Raw genomic sequence first — 16,547 nt, 5'->3', positions numbered from 1 at the left:
TCTATATACAGTATATAACACAGAATCCACCATTCACAATAGCTGATGTCACAGATCACTTCCTCCTCCTGTATAATGACTGATAACACCTCTATATACAGTAGATAACACAGGATCAACCGTGCACAACAGGTGATGTCACAGCTCACTTCCTCCTCCTGTATAATGACTGATAACACCTCTATATACAACAGGTAACACAAGATCCACGATTCACAATAGGTGATGTCACAGCTCACCTCCTTCTCCTGTACAACAACTGATACCATCTCTATATACAGTATATAACACAGAATCCACCATTCACAATAGGCGATGTCACAGCTCACTTCCACCTCCTCCTGTACAATGACTGATAACACCTCTATATACAGTAGATAAAACAGGATTAACCGTGCACAACAGGTGATGTCACAGCTCACCTCCTCCTCCTGTATAATGACTGATAACACCTCTTTATACAGCAGGTAACACAGGATCCACGATTCACAATAGGGGATGTCACAGCTCACCTCATCCTGTATAATGACTGATAACACCTCTATATACAGTAGATAACACAGGATCCACCATTCACAATAGATGATGTCACAGCGCACTTCCTCCTCCTGTACAATAACTGATAATAACACCTGTATATAGAGGTATTATCACAGTACACCTCCTCTTCCGCCTCTCTTCACAATGACCTTTGCAAACTCTCATTAGATCTTCAGTACAAGATAACTGATCTGAATCTGCTCACTGCTGCTAATGTACAAGTAAGTTCCCGGAAACATCAGGAAGTTAGAGTTGAAGGAAGTCCCAGCACCAGTATGAAAACTGCAAGATTTCCTAGTTTTATTTTTAATAAAGATTGTGATAAGAAAAAAATACAAAATATAAAACCTGATTTTAACGATAAGTCATTTTCTGATGACACATACCTGTTAACCAAAGCATACAGTTAGGTCCATATATATTTGGACAGAGACAACATTTTTCTAATTTTGGTTATAGACATTACCACAATGAATTTTAAACAAAACTATTCAGATGCAGTTGAAGTTCAGACTTTCAGCTTTCATTTGAGGGTATCCACATTAAAATTGGATGAAGGGTTTAGGAGTTTCAGCTCCTTAACATGTGCCACCCTGTTTTTAAAGGTACCAAAGGTAATTGGACAGATTCAATAATTTTAAATTAAATGTTTATTTTTAGTACTTGGGTTGAAAACCCTTTGTTGGCAATGACTGCCTGAAGTCTTGAACTCATGGACATCACCAGACGCTGTGTTTCCTCCTTTTTGATGCTCTGCCAGGCCTTCACTGCGGTGGTTTTCAGTTGCTGTTTGTTTGTGGGCATTTCTGTCTGAAGTTTAGTCTTTAACAAGTGAAATGCAAGCTCAATTGGGTTGAGATCAGGTGACTGACTTGGACATTCAAGAATATTCCACTTCTTTGCTTTAATAAACTCCTGGGTTGCTTTGGCTTTATGTTTTGGGTTATTGTCCATCTGTATTATGAAATGACGACCAATCAGTTTAGCTGCATTTGGCTGGATCTGAGCACACAGTATGGCTCTGAATACCTCAGAATTAATTTGGCTGCTTCTGTCCTGTGTCACATCATCAATAAACACTAGTGACCCAGTGCCACTGGCAGCCATGCATGCCCAAGCCATCACACTGCCTCCGCCGTGTTTTACAGATGATGTGGTATGCTTTCGATCATGAGCTGTACCACACCTTTGCCATACTTTTCTCTTTCCATCATTCTGGTAGAGGTTGATCTTGGTTTCATCTGTCCAAAGAATGTTCTTCTAGAACTGTGCTGGCTTTTTTAGATGTTTTTTTATTCTTGATGCTTATGAGTGGCTTGCACCGTGCAGTGAACCCTCTGTATTTACTTTCATGCAGTCTTCTCTTTATGGTAGATTTGGATATTGATACGCCTACCTCCTGGGGAGTGTTGATCACTTGTTAGGCTGTTGTGAAGGGGTTTCTCTTCACCATGGAGATTATTCTGCGATCCTCCACCACTGTTGTCTTCTGTGGGCGCCCAGGTCTTTTTGCATTGATGAGTTCACCAGTGCTTTCTTTCTTTCTCAGGATGTACCAAGCTATAGATTTTGCCACTCCTAATATTGCAGCAATTCCTCGGATGGGTTTTTTCTGTTTTCGCAGCTTAAGGATGGCTTGTTTCACCTGCATGGAGAGCTCCTTTGACCACATGTTTACTTCACAGCAAAACTTTCCAAATGCAAGCACCACACCTCAAATCAACTCCATGTCTTTTATCTGCTTAATTGAGAATGACATAACGAAGGGATTGCCCACACCTGTCCATGAAATAGCCTTGGAGTCAATTGTCCAATTACTTTTGGTCCCTTTAAAAACAGGGTGGCACATGTTAAGGAGCTGAAACTCCTAAACCCTTCATCCAATTTTAATGTGGATACCCTCAAATGAAAGCTGAAAGTCTGAACTTCAACTGCATCTGAATTGTTTTGTTTAAAATTCATTGTGGTAATATCTATAACCAAAATTAGAAAAATGTTGTCTCTGTCCAAATATATATGGACCTAACTGTAGCAGATGTTAAGATGAACTGGTCTCAGCGACGCCAAGCCATGATCGTGTGGCTGTGTGTGCTGGATGCCATAGCGCAAGAAAGAAGAAGGAACTCTAGGTTGCCATCTTAGTAGACTATAGCTTTCCAGAGACAGAGGAAAATGTGATGCGTCACCTTTGACTGTCTCAAGAGATGGTGGTCCATAGACCATGCGATGCGTCACACTTGACATTCTGTAGAGATGGTGGTCCATGGAGCAGGTGATGCATCACCCCTGACTGTTTTAAGAGATGGACCAGATGATGCGTCACCCATGACTGTCTGAAGAGATGGTGGTCCATGGACCAGGTGATGCGTCACACTTGACATTCTGTAGAGATGGTGGTCCATGGACCAGGTTATGTGTCACCCATGACTGAAGAGATGGTGGTCCATGGACCACGTGATGTGTCACCCATGACTGTTTGAAGAGATGGTGGTCCATGGACCAGGTGATGTGTCACCCATGACTGAAGAGATGGTGGTCCATGGACCACGTGATGTGTCACCCATGACTGTTTGAAGAGATGGTGGTCCATGGACCAGGTGATGTGTCACCCATCACTGTCTGAATAGATCACCAGATGGACCAGGCAAAGCTCAGGTTCTCTGTTGACCTTTGTTAGGAGCACATTACCAGATCACTGTTCGGTACGGCTGCATCTATTGCCAAACTGGTCACGTGTACCTGCCAATCCCAACACTTTCCAACACAAATCCTCTTCCCTTTCATGTGTCTTTGTCTTCCACAGCCACAATTTCACAAGATAGTCACCAAAAACTGGCTGATAAAGAATACAGCATTCAACGCCATCATGAAGTCTACTGGAATCCTCTGCCGGTGCCTAAAATATTTACTTCATCCGCACAATAAGGTACATTGGGCTTCTATCCCTGTGGATCAGCTGCCCCATAAAGCATTTCCCGTAACCTACGGGGATAAGTTATAGGAAATCCTGATCAGCTAGAGAGTTACGTAATGTTATGTCCTGATCAGGACATTCTGTGTGGCAGATGCCATGGATTAGGGGGGAGGTATGCCCTTTAGTGGACACTGGTGACCACCATCAATGCTTCTGACTTTCTCAATGATAAGTATGAAGAAAGCAACAAGTCTTAAATCTTTTTAAAAACTTTTCATAGGTCAGAAGGTCCAATTATCCCAGTTTCGAAATGTGATCTTCATGGGCGTGCCGCTTTGAATCAGTGTATCAGTGTCAGCACAATATTAATATGATGGGGTCCTGTTGTGGAGCTGGGGGCCGTGGACCCCGTCAATCTCTGTTTGCTGCAGGCACTCGGTCTGTATAACATCAGGTCTCATAAATCCTACACCTGGTGGCAGCATTATTACCCCATCACTGCTGTGATACAGTAATGCCCCCTCCCCCGTCAGCCCCATGGATGTGCGATGAGGCAGAGAATACATGGCGGGGACGGTTTTGCAGGTGCGCTGCCATCATTTCCTCTCCCCTATACACAGTTCCCTGGGGTGTGGGGTGCAGAGGATGCAGCTGTGGTAGAATAACCCACACAAAAGCCTCCTAGTATCTTAAGGCTCTTCTTTCAGCTTCTGATTGTTGTTTTTGCTTTTTCTATTTTTTTGTTTGTTTCACGGTGAAAGGATAAAAAATTACTGTAAATGATTGAAAAATTCTCTAAAATCCCATAAATCCAGGATCAGGGGGATCTGATTGGTGCAACATTATCAGATCATTTTGTATGCAAGAAAAGACTAAAACCCCTTTAAATTCCCTCTTTTTAAGGTATTATCTCATATGCCCAAGTGGAACTTACAGATGTCATGGACGGGGGTCCCTCGCTTTAAATTGTTTGTATTAAAAGGGGGTCTATTAAAGTGTCACTCCCAAAATAACATGTTATCCCCTCCATAAAATAAAGGATACCTTGGGAACTGACTGATGGGACCCTCAGGGATGGGGAGATTGTGGCTCAGCAACCCTAAAAACGAGACCCTGCAGCTCCACCCTTAGTTGTGGGGGACCCGCTCCATTCATTGTCTGCCAAAAAAAGCGCTAAACCCGACTTTCTCCAGCAGCCCCATTAATAATGAATGGCGCACTACATTTACCAGTTGTCATCTACCCACTGGTTTGACGATAATTATTAGATCAGTAGTAATAGACCATTGGGACCCCCCAATGATTGCCAGAATGGGGTCCCAAATTCTCTTATGATAATTGAGTAAAGCATTAAATAAATAAGGCAGCACACTGCAGCGCTAGAACATACAAACTTGAAATACGAAATTTGAACTGCATTACTGCACTAGAAATATGAAAGATGAGAGCGTTTAGCACATAAAAATGGCCAATTTTATGTGTACCTGGTAGCCACTTTACGGCATCTCTCTTATACCAGGTCCTACGCTTGCCTTACCTCGCTGAGAATAAACGTCTACATCTGAATGTGTACATGTGAATCCTCTTCCTAGACTAAAATTCTCTCTCTCTATGGAGGGGTATTGGACCTGCTGTAATTAAAACACCTGTGGCTAGAAGGCGGAGTGCACGATCAGAAGGCTAGAGAATACATTTCAAAAACCTGACCTGCACATCCAAACATAGACTAAGTGTGAACAAGTGCTGAACCTAGAGTCGCCAACTCGTATATAGTTAAATAAATAAGGCAGCACACTGCAGCGCTAGAACATACAAACTTGAAATACGAAATTTGAACTGCACTACTGCACTAGAAATATGAAAGATGAGAGCGTTTAGCGCATAAAAATGGCCAATTTTATGTGTACCTGGAAGCCACTTTACGGCATCTCTCTTATACCAGGTCCTACGCTTGCCTTACCTCGCTGAGAATAAACGTCTACATCTGAATGGGTACATGTGAAACCTCTTCCTAGACTAAAATTCTCTCTCTATATGGAGGGGTATTGGACCTGCTGTAATTAAAACACCTGTGGCTAGAAGGCGGAGTGCACGATCAGAAGGCTAGAGAATACATTTCAAAAACCTGACCTGCACATCCAAACATAGACTAAGTGTGAACAGGTGCTGAACCTAGAGTCGCCAACTCGTATATAGTTAAATAAATAAGGCAGCACACTGCAGCGCTAGAACATACAAACTTGAAATACGAAATTTGAACTGCACTACTGCACTAGAAATATGAAAGATGAGAGCGTTTAGCGCATAAAAATGGCCAATTTTATGTGTACCTGGTAGCCACTTTACGGCATCTCTCTTATACCAGGTCCCACGCTTGCCTTACCTCGCTGAGAATAAACGTCTACATCTGAATGGGTACATGTGAAACCTCTTCCTAGACTAAAATTCTCTCTCTCTATGGAGGGGTATTGGACCTGCTGTAATTAAAACACCTGTGGCTAGAAGGCGGAGTGCACGATCAGAAGGCTAGAGAATACATTTCAAAAACCTGACCTGCACATCCAAACATAGACTAAGTGTGAACAGGTGCTGTTGTGAATTCTGTGGCAGAGCTCCCTCCTGTGGTCACAAGTGGTACTGCGGCTTCTGAGTTTCCTTCCTCAGGTGATGTGGTGAAGTCGTTAGGTGCTGCTCTATTTAACTCCACCTAGTGCTTTGCTCCTGGCCTCCAGTCAATGTTCTAGTATTGGTCTTGCTTCCTCCTGGATCGTTCCTGTGGCCTGTCTGCTCTGCATAAGCTAAGTTTTGCTTGTTTTGCTTGGGTCTTTTTGCCCCCTCTGCGTGGTTGTTTGTTCGGTGTTGGCTGGTCATCCTGGAATCTTTGGTACCAGAGATTTAGTGGCTAGATCCTTTTGGTGGCCGTCTCTGTCGCGGGATGTGCGTTCTTTTGTGCAGTCCTGTGGGATTTGTGCTCGGGCTAAGCCCTGCTGTTCTCGTGCCAGTGGGTTGCTTTTGCCCTTGCCGGTCCCGAAGAGGCCTTGGACACATATCTCTATGGATTTTATTTCGGATCTCCCCGTCTCTCAAAAAATGTCGGTCATTTGGGTGGTTTGTGATCGCTTCTCTAAGATGATCCATTTGGTGCCCTTGTCTAAATTACCTTCCTCCTCTGATTTGGTGCCATTGTTCTTCCAGCATGTGGTTCGTTTACATGGCATTCCAGAGAACATCGTTTCTGACAGAGTTTCCCAGTTTGTTTCGAGGTTTTTGCGAGCTTTTTGTGCTAGGATGGGCATTGATTTGTCTTTTTCCTCGGCTTTCCATCCTCAGACTAATGGCCAGACCGAACGAACCAATCAGACCTTGGAAACATATCTGAGATGCTTTGTTTCTGCTGATCAGGATGATTGGGTGTCCTTCTTGCCTTTGGCTGAGTTCGCCCTTAATAATCGGGCCAGCTCGGCTACCTTGGTTTCGCCGTTTTTCTGCAACTCTGGGTTCCATCCTCGTTTCTCTTCAGGGCAGGTTGAGTCTTCGGACTGTCCTGGTGTGGATACGGTGGTGGACAGGTTACAGCAGATTTGGACTCATGTAGTGGACAATTTGACCTTGTCCCAGGAGAAGGCTCAACGTTTCGCTAATCGCAGACGCTGTGTGGGTCCCCGACTTCGTGTTGGGGATTTGGTTTGGTTGTCATCTCGTCATATTCCTATGAAGGTTTCCTCTCCTATATTTAAGCCTCGTTTCATTGGTCCGTATAGGAATTCTGAGGTTCTTAATCATGTGTCTTTTCGTTTGACCCTTCCAGATTCTTTTTCCATCCATAACGTATTCCATAGGTCATTGTTGCGGAGATACGTGGCACCTATGGTTCCATCTGTTGATCCTCCTGCCCCGGTTTTGGTGGAGGGGGAGTTGGAGTATATTGTGGAGAAGATTTTGGATTCTCGTGTTTCGAGACGGAAACTCCAGTATCTGGTTAAGTGGAAGGGTTATGGTCAGGAAGATAATTCCTGGGTCTTTGCCTCTGATGTCCATGCTGCCGATCTTGTTCGTGCCTTTCATATGGCTCATCCTGGTCGGCCTGGGGGCTCTGGTGAGGGTTCGGTAACCCCTCCTCAAGGGGGGGGTACTGTTGTGAATTCTGTGGCAGAGCTCCCTCCTGTGGTCACAAGTGGTACTGCGGCTTCTGAGTTTCCTTCCTCAGGTGATGTGGTGAAGTCGTTAGGTGCTGCTCTATTTAACTCCACCTAGTGCTTTGCTCCTGGCCTCCAGTCAATGTTCTAGTATTGGTCTTGCTTCCTCTGGGATCGTTCCTGTGGCCTGTCTGCTCTGCATAAGCTAAGTTTTGCTTGTGTTATTTTTGTTTGCTATTTTTTCTGTCCAGCTTGCTTAATTGGTTTTTCTGGCTTGCTGGAAGCTCTGGGACGCAGAGGGAGCACCTCCGTACCGTTAGTCGGTGCGGAGGGTCTTTTTGCCCCCTCTGCGTGGTTGTTTGTAGGGTTTTATGTTGACCGCAAAGTTATCTTTCCTATCTTCGGTCTGTTCAGTAAGTTGGGCCTCACTTTGCTAAATCTATTTCATCTCTGCGTTTGTATTTTCATCTCTACTCACAGTCATTATATGTGGGGGGCTGCCTTTTCCTTTGGGGTATTTCTCTGAGGCAAGGTAGGCTTATTTTTCTATCTTAGGCCTAGCTAGTTTCTCAGGCTGTGCCGAGTTGCATAGGGAGCGTTAGGCGCAATCCACGGCTGCCTCTAGTGTGGTTGGATAGGATTAGGGATTGCGGTCAGCAGAGTTCCCACGTCTCATAGCTCGTCCTATGTCTTTTGGTTATTGTCAGGTCACTTTGTGTGCTCTGAACTTCAAGGTCCATTGTGGTTCTGAATTACCTAATCATAACAAGGTGCTGAACCTAGAGTCGCCAACTCGTATATAGTTAAATAAATAAGGCAGCACACTGCAGCGCTAGAACATACAAATTTGAAATACGAAATTTGAACTGCATTACTGCACTAGAAATATGAAAAATGAGAGCGTTTAGCGCATAAAAATGGCCAATTTTATGTGTACCTGGTAGCCACTTTACGGCATCTCTCTTATACCAGGTCCTACGCTTGCCTTACCTCACTGAGAATAAACGTCTACATCTGAATGGGTACATGTGAAACCTCTTCCTAGACTAAAATTCTCTCTCTCTATGGAGGGGTATTGGACCTGCTGTAATTAAAACACCTGTGGCTAGAAGGCGGAGTGCACGATCAGAAGGCTAGAGAATACATTTCAAAAACCTGACCTGCACATTCAAACATAGACTAAGTGTGAACAGGTGCTGAACTTAGAGTCGCCAACTAGTATATAGTTAAATAAATAAGGCAGCACACTGCAGCGCTAGAACATACAAACTTGAAATACGAAATTTGAACTGCATTACTGCACTAGAAATATGAAAAATGAGAGCGTTTAGCGCATAAAAATGGCCAATTTTATGTGTACCTGGTAGCCACTTTACGGCATCTCTCTTATACCAGGTCCTACGCTTGCCTTACCTCGCTGAGAATAAACGTCTACATCTGAATGGGTACATGTGAAACCTCTTCCTAGACTAAAATTCTCTCTCTCTATGGAGGGGTATTGGACCTGCTGTAATTAAAACACCTGTGGCTAGAAGACGGAGTGCACGATCAGAAGGCTAGAGAATACATTTCAAAAACCTGACCTGCACATCCAAACATAGACTAAGTGTGAACAGGTGCTGAACCTAGAGTCGCCAACTCGTATATAGTTAAATAAATAAGGCAGCACACTGCAGCGCTAGAACATACAAACTTGAAATACGAAATTTGAACTGCATTACTGCACTAGAAATAGGTGTCTTAATTACAGCAGGTCCGATACCCCTCCATAGAGAGAGAGAATTTTAGTCTAGGAAGAGGTTTCACATGTACCCATTCAGATGTAGACGTTTATTCTCAGCGAGGTAAGGCAAGCGTAGGACCTGGTATAAGAGAGATGCCGTAAAGTGGCTACCAGGTACACATAAAATTGGCCATTTTTATGCACTAAACGCTCTCATTTTTCATATTTCTAGTGCAGTAATGCAGTTCAAATTTCGTATTTCAAGTTTGTATGTTCTAGCGCTGCAGTGTGCTGCCTTATTTATTTAACTATATTCGAGTTGGCGACTCTAGGTTCAGCACCTGTTCACACTTAGTCTATGTTTGGATGTGCAGGTCAGGTTTTTGAAATGTATTCTCTAGCCTTCTGATCGTGCACTCCGCCTTCTAGCCACAGGTGTTTTAATTACAGCAGGTCCAATACCCCTCCATAGAGAGAGATAATTTTAGTCTAGGAAGAGGTTTCACATGTACCCATTCAGATGTAGACGTTTATTCTCAGCGAGGTAAGGCAAGCGTAGGACCTGGTATAAGAGAGATGCCGTAAAGTGGCTACCAGGTACACATAAAATTGGCCATTTTTATGCGCTAAACGCTCTCATTTTTCATATTTCTAGTGCAGTAATGCAGTTCAAATTTCGTATTTCAAGTTTGTATGTTCTAGCGCTGCAGTGTGCTGCCTTATTTATTTAACTATATACGAGTTGGCGACTCTAGGTTCAGCACCTGTTCACACTTAGTCTATGTTTGGATGTGCAGGTCAGGTTTTTGAAATGTATTCTCTAGCCTTCTGATCGTGCACTCCGCCTTCTAGCCACAGGTGTTTTAATTACAGCAGGTCCAATACCCCTCCATAGAGAGAGAGAATTTTAGTCTAGGAAGAGGTTTCACATGTACCCATTCAGATGTAGACGTTTATTCTCAGCGAGGTAAGGCAAGCGTAGGACCTGGTATAAGAGAGATGCCGTAAAGTGGCTACCAGGTACACATAAAATTGGCCATTTTTATGCGCTAAACGCTCTCATTTTTCATATTTCTAGTGCAGTAATGCAGTTCAAATTTCGTATTTCAAGTTTGTATGTTCTAGCGCTGCAGTGTACTGCCTTATTTATTTAACTATATACGAGTTGGCGACTCTAGGTTCAGCACCTGTTCACACTTAGTCTATGTTTGAATGTGCAGGTCAGGTTTTTGAAATTGAGTAAAGCAGTCAGCTCTTTCCAGCAGTCCCTTACAGAGCAACTGAGCAATGCCATAAATACTTGACCACTACATCATGGACACCAAGGATTTGGGAACCCTTTGTTCTGGTGATCAGTGGAGGTCCTAATGGTTAGACCCCCACCAATCTACTAGCATTGGATTGGTAAGAATTATTAAAAAAAAATAGACCAAATCAGAGTACTGTCCCAGTTCTGGTGGAGTGGCACTTGGTAGGCGAGTACTATGGTGGGACCCGTCGTCAGACCAGGACTCACTTCTTCACTTCTCATCATTGTTTTGTACATTTTGTAACATTGAGGTTTCTGAAATTTGTGAAATTCATTTCAGGAGCTTCCTTTTTAAAGGTCTTTGTGCTTTTATTCTAAGAACTCGTGTTGCTTTTACTTTTGCAACTAAGGTCTAGAATGAGTCAAGAAAGGCCGTACTGGGGGCCCACGGCACGTAAAGGGAGGCCGCCATGACGGGGTTACGTGGGACCTGGGGAGCTGGAGCAGTTAGAAGGGATACGGTGGTAAGGGGTTAACTGGGAACTTGAGGGGTGGCTTTAGGGGCATTTTTTGAAAATAAGGGGTGGAACTAGGGGACTGTGGGGAGGGGGCACATAAAAAGGGGCACGCTCCTCACGCAGGCATCCATTTTAGGTGCCTGCGTGACAAGTGAGGAATCTCTGTCACACTTACCAGAATGGACGTTGAAGCGATCCTCCAGCGTCTCCGGACGGCAGCCAGCTCCCAGGGGACAGATTGGCTGAATGCATCCGTTAACAGCCTTCTCCAGGGGACATCGGGAGCACCATCGCAGGCACCGCAGGACGGGCGACGGCCGCGGAGGACTAGGCCTCCGGCGCGCCTAAGCCCGGACATCATCCCCAGGGCCCGGCGCCGAAATAGGAGCCCCTCTGCGGACCCTCCGGTAAGCAGCGCTGTTCCCTCCACCTCACAGCGCGGCGCCGGGAGGAATCCTCCAGTGCGGCGGGGCCTACAACGGGGGGTGGATCCTTCCTCCCCTCCTTCAGTGTCCGGGCGACGTGGGGCGGCAGGAGCAGGAGCCGGTACGGCGGCAGCCAGCATGCCCGCTGGCGCCGCTCAGCGTGGGAGGCAGCGACAGCCGAGGAGACGGGGGTCAGGTGCGGTGGCCCCTCAGCGCCGAGGATTATGCGGGCGGCAGTCGGCTGGCCCTGGCATCAGCGTGCGGCCTTCTGCAGTGCACAGCTCTGGAGTCTTCAACGCAGCAGCGCCCTCTGCTGGTGGTGGCCTGGATATTGCAAGTTCTGCGCCCTCTGCTGGTGTTGGCCGGGATTTTCCTGCAGCTGCGCCCTCTGCTGGTGATGGCCGGGATTTTCCTGGATCTGCGCCCTCTGCTGGTGATGGCCGGAACTTTCCTGGATCTGCGTCCTCTGCTGGTGGTGGCGGAAATTTTCCGGATTCCGGCAGGCGACATTCCGTCGCTTCGGTACGCAGTGCCGGGGACGTATCCGTGGCAAGGAGCCGCACATCTTCCATCGGGCGGCAGGATGCTGGCTCGGCCTTTTCCCTTTCCGCAGCACCAGGGCAGTCGACGGCATCACCGAGTCGCCAGGACACGGATACGGCCGCCAGGAGTTCGGCGGGCAACATCGCGGATCAAGCCGGTCGGGATGCAGGACACCTTCGGCTGGGAGCTGGATCTTCGGCTGCTGGGCTCACAGCACCCAGGCAGCTAGGTGAGAACATTTTCCCTATCTTTAATTTGCTAGGCATAGTTTCCCCTGAAGCTAGGAATAGTGACATTACTTCGGGAGTTGCTAGCGGGGGTATGGGTTTAATCCTTAGAGGTTTAGGGGAGCTAGCGGGCTTGTGGGGGTCCGGTCTTAGCAGGGGGTCTTTGCCGTCAGCTGCTTGGTTGGGAAATACGGGGTCGTTTGAGGGGTCTAGACAGTTGTCTGAAGTTACGGGTACATCCAGCAGTGCGGGTCCTGCGGCAGACACGGGGAGCTCATCAAGGGAGAAGGACGGAACAGCACCAGGGCCTGGGTCAGGAATTGATGCACCAGGTGAGGGAGCTTTGCAGGATAAGGAAAAGGAGGATGTACCGCAACTAGACGATGCGGCTAGGGGGGAGGTCTATGTCTGCTTCGAGGGCCCGTTAGGGGCACATTTAAAACAAGAGGTTAGGGAAAAAATCTGGAAAGGGGAGTACATAGAAATATTTTCTCTTTTACCCCTAGAGAGATTTAATTTGGATAGACCTAGAAGGGAGGACTCTAAAAAAGAAGATGAGGAGAAACGGAGATATAGGCTGATTCCCAGATCATTTTCAAATTGGCTGCAAGCTTTCGCTATTATGGCTAGCGTAATCGGGGAGAAGGCCCCGGAAAATTGCTCGGCATTATTTTGTTACTTAGATGCCATAGGGGAGGCTTACAGGACCTATGGGGGACAGGGTTGGTTACGCTATGACGAACAGTTTCGTCAGCGTAAGGCTTTTAGGCCAAGTATCAGGTGGGATCACAAGGACATAGCGTTGTGGATGAGAGTTATGGTCCCGTCCCGTTTAGGTCAGACTAGCCAGCCTTTTCACGGGGGCGCCGGGAGTTCAGGGCAGTCAGGACACTCGGCGGCATTGCAGAAGGGACTGTGTTTCGCCTTCAATGATGGCATATGCAGATTCGGGAGCAAGTGTAAATATAGGCACGAGTGTTCAACCTGCGGGGGGCTGCATAGCGCTTCAAAATGTTTCAGGGGTAACAGGCAAAAAGTAGGAGATTCAGCTGACAAAAGGGGTGACTCCGGTGCAGTGGGTCGTGATGGAGGCCTTTCTAAGTAGATACCCTGATAGGTCAGCTGCAGTTTTATTGCGCGACGGTTTTAAGGAGGGTTTCAAAATCCTTTATGTTGAGCAGGATGTTAGTTTAAAAAGAAAAAATTTGAAATCGGCGTTACAATTCCCGGAGGTCGTGTCGGAGAAGTTGAATAAGGAAGTTGCTCTGGGAAGAATGGCAGGCCCGTTTGTCGCCCCTCCGATTGCAAATCTGAGGGTGTCACCTCTTGGCGTGGTCCCTAAGAAAGAACCTAATAAATTTAGGTTAATCCATCACCTGTCATTTCCGAAGGGATCTTCGGTTAATGATGGTATTGATCCCGAGTTGAGTTCGGTGTCGTACTTATCATTCGATTCAGCGATGGAGTGGGTTAGAGCATGTGGAAAGGGGGCTAAGCTGGCTAAGACCGACATCGAAGCGGCCTTTCGTTTGTTGCCAGTTCATCCTGACAGTTTGCATTTATTGGGTTGTTTTTGGGATGGCGGCTTCTTTGTTGATCGTTGTCTTCCCATGGGTTGCTCGATTTCATGTGCTTACTTTGAGGCCTTCAGCACGTTCCTAGAATGGGTGGTGAAAGATGTGTCTGGGATACGCTCATGTTCGCACTATCTGGATGACTTTCTGTTTATAGGGCCAGCGGAATCAGCAGATTGTTCGATTTTGTTGCATACAATGGAGAGTGTGACAAAAAACTTCGGGGTGCCTTTGGCGGAGGATAAAACAGTTGGTCCGGCGACAGTGTTGAGCTTCCTAGGCATTGAAATCGACACGGTAGCAATGGAATGTAGGCTACCTGCAGACAAGGTTACCGCGTTGCGCCAAGATGTGGTTAATACGATTGGTTTGAAGAAGATAAATTTGCGCAGTTTGCAATCGTTGTTAGGGAAACTGAACTTTGCATGTAGGATCATGCCGATGGGTCGAGCGTTCTGCCGCCGCCTATCCTTGGCAACAGTAGGGGTAAAGTCCCCTTTGCATTTCATCAGGATAAAGAAAGAGTTTCGGGACGATTTGAAGATGTGGGCGGATTTTCTGGACGAGTACAATGGCAGATCTCTGTGGATTCAGCCGGTGGCAGATGCTACCTCCTTGGGCATTTTGGTGCATGTCGTTGAAATGAGTGGCTTTGGTCTTTTCTTTCATGGTAGCTGGTCAGCAGCGGCTTGGCCGGAAGAATGGAAGGAGGAGGGGTTAACAAACAACCGGCTACTGTTGCATTTGTTCCCCAGGGTAGTTGCGTTGGCCCTGTGGGGTGACAAATTGAGGAATTTGAAGATTTCTTTTCATTGTGAGCATGTTGGAACGGTGACGGCGGTAAACTCGTTGTCAGCGGCTACGCCTGCAGTAGTGAAGGTCTTGCAGCACTTGGTTTTCCTGGGTCTTAAGTTTAACTTATGGATTGTATCTGAAGTTAGCTTGTCAGCGCCTGATCCAATAGTTGTTGCTCTTTCTCAATTTCAGTGGCAGCTTTTCCGGGATTTGGCACCACAGGCGGAGAGCGCGGGCCGGGATTGTCCAGTGGAGTTGTGGAACCTGCCGCGAGGGCCGTAACAGAGTTATTTACCAAATCGCTCGCGGATTCATCTTGGTCTCATTATAATCAGGCTTGGAGCTTGTGGGAATCCTGGATGTCAAGTATGGACCAGGATATGGAGGAGGAGTATGGTTTGTTGTTGTTCTTAGGTCATCATTGGGAGGCAGGTTGGTCTGTGACACGTTTGAATAAGTTTCTGGCGGGGCTAGCCTTCAACCTTAAATGGAGGGGGGGTAAGGATATAACGAAATCCTTCTTGGTTCGGCAAGTTGTTCGGGGTTGGAAGAAAGGCTGGAAGGCTTCGGACGGTCGCCGACCCGTATCTTATGAGGTGCTCTCAGCCATTGAGCGGAAGTTGCAAGAGGTGTGTTTTTCCGAATGGGAAGTGGTTCTGTTCTGTGCAGCCTTTTCTTTGGCCTTCTTTGGGGCATTTCGGTTAGGTGAGTTGGTTAGCCCGTCCGTTAGTAAAAAAGGTATTTTGTTAAGAGAAAACGTGGATGTCGAAGGGAATAAGGTGGTAGTGTTTATTAAGGCTTCCAAAACGGACGTGTATGGGAAAGGGTGCAAAGTGGTGTTGTTCAATGTTGAAGGATCCCCGGTGTGCCCGGTGGCATCCGTGAAGAAGTACATGGCAAAGGGCGGGGTGTTAGACGAGCCATTCTTGGTGCACGAAAATGGGTCTTTCTTGTCCCGTTTTCAGTTTATTTCTGTTTTTAGGAAATGTTTGGCGGCAGCGGGCTTACCTGCAACACAATATAGTGGTCACTCCTTCAGGATCGGGGCAGCGACTGAGGCCGCTAGGTGGGGCCTTGGTGAGGATGTGGTTCGGAGAATTGGGAGGTGGGAATCTTCAAGATTCCAGTCGTATGTTCGCCCAAACCTATTGTGAGTTAGAAGCTGTGTTAAGTTAATTGTTTGTTGCCTTTCTTTCTGTGTTGCAGGGCCTGATCCGATGCTCGTCTGGATCATGGGGCATTCGTATGTTGTATGGGCTGCGTTGCGTGCTGCGGTTCGTCCGGACGGTCGTCAGTTGGGTCTTTCTCGAGAGACAGTGATTTTACGATGGATCGGTAAAAGGGGGATGGTGTGGAAGGAATGGTTACCTGAATTTCATCGTTTTGTTAGACTGGATAGAGTGCCGGAGATCGTGGTGATACATTTAGGGGGGAATGATTTGGCTAAACGGTCTTGTAGGGAGCTGATTAAGGATATCAAATTCGATATCCTGAGGTTCTGGGTCATGTTTCCAAAAGTGTTGTTGGTGTGGTCCGACATCATTCCCCGTAAAAGATGGAGAGGTGCTAGATCACACGAGGGGGTGAACAGGGCCCGGATTAAAATAAACAGGGCCATATCTCGGTTTATGGTGAGGAATGGCGCGTTGGCCGTGAGACATGTGGACTTGGAATCGGGTCAAGGAGCTTACTGGAGAGCTGATGGCGTGCACCTGAACGCGGTGGGTAATGATATGTGGTGTTTGGCTATCCGTAGTGGCATTGAATTAAGCTTGAAGGTGTGGAGGGACATGAATGGCTAAGGTGTCAGGCCATTCGTGTTCGTGGCGGGGGTGGAGGTCCTCGAAGTCGGTGGAAATGGTAAATCGTGGTTCAATGGGGTGGGGATCTTGAGAGGTCCTGG

The 16,547-nt window shown here is 46.6% G+C and overlaps 1 protein-coding gene across 2 annotated transcripts in view; it reads left to right on the top strand.

The window, feature by feature from the left end:
- The window catches only part of EXOC3L4 (exocyst complex component 3 like 4), a 164,272-nt gene that overhangs the window by 131,405 nt on the left and 16,320 nt on the right, over positions 1-16,547 (top strand). For both annotated transcript variants that reach the window (XM_069737659.1, XM_069737666.1), the window contains exon 9: positions 3,344-3,466. In XM_069737659.1, the coding sequence (XP_069593760.1) occupies positions 3,344-3,466 (123 nt within the window). The remainder of the gene's footprint in view (positions 1-3,343; positions 3,467-16,547) is intronic.

Source organism: Ranitomeya imitator, chromosome 1 (genome assembly GCF_032444005.1).
Source record: "Ranitomeya imitator isolate aRanImi1 chromosome 1, aRanImi1.pri, whole genome shotgun sequence".
In the NCBI taxonomy this organism is placed as follows: Eukaryota; Metazoa; Chordata; class Amphibia; order Anura; family Dendrobatidae; genus Ranitomeya; species Ranitomeya imitator.
This window is presented reverse-complemented; position numbering and strand designations above follow the sequence as displayed.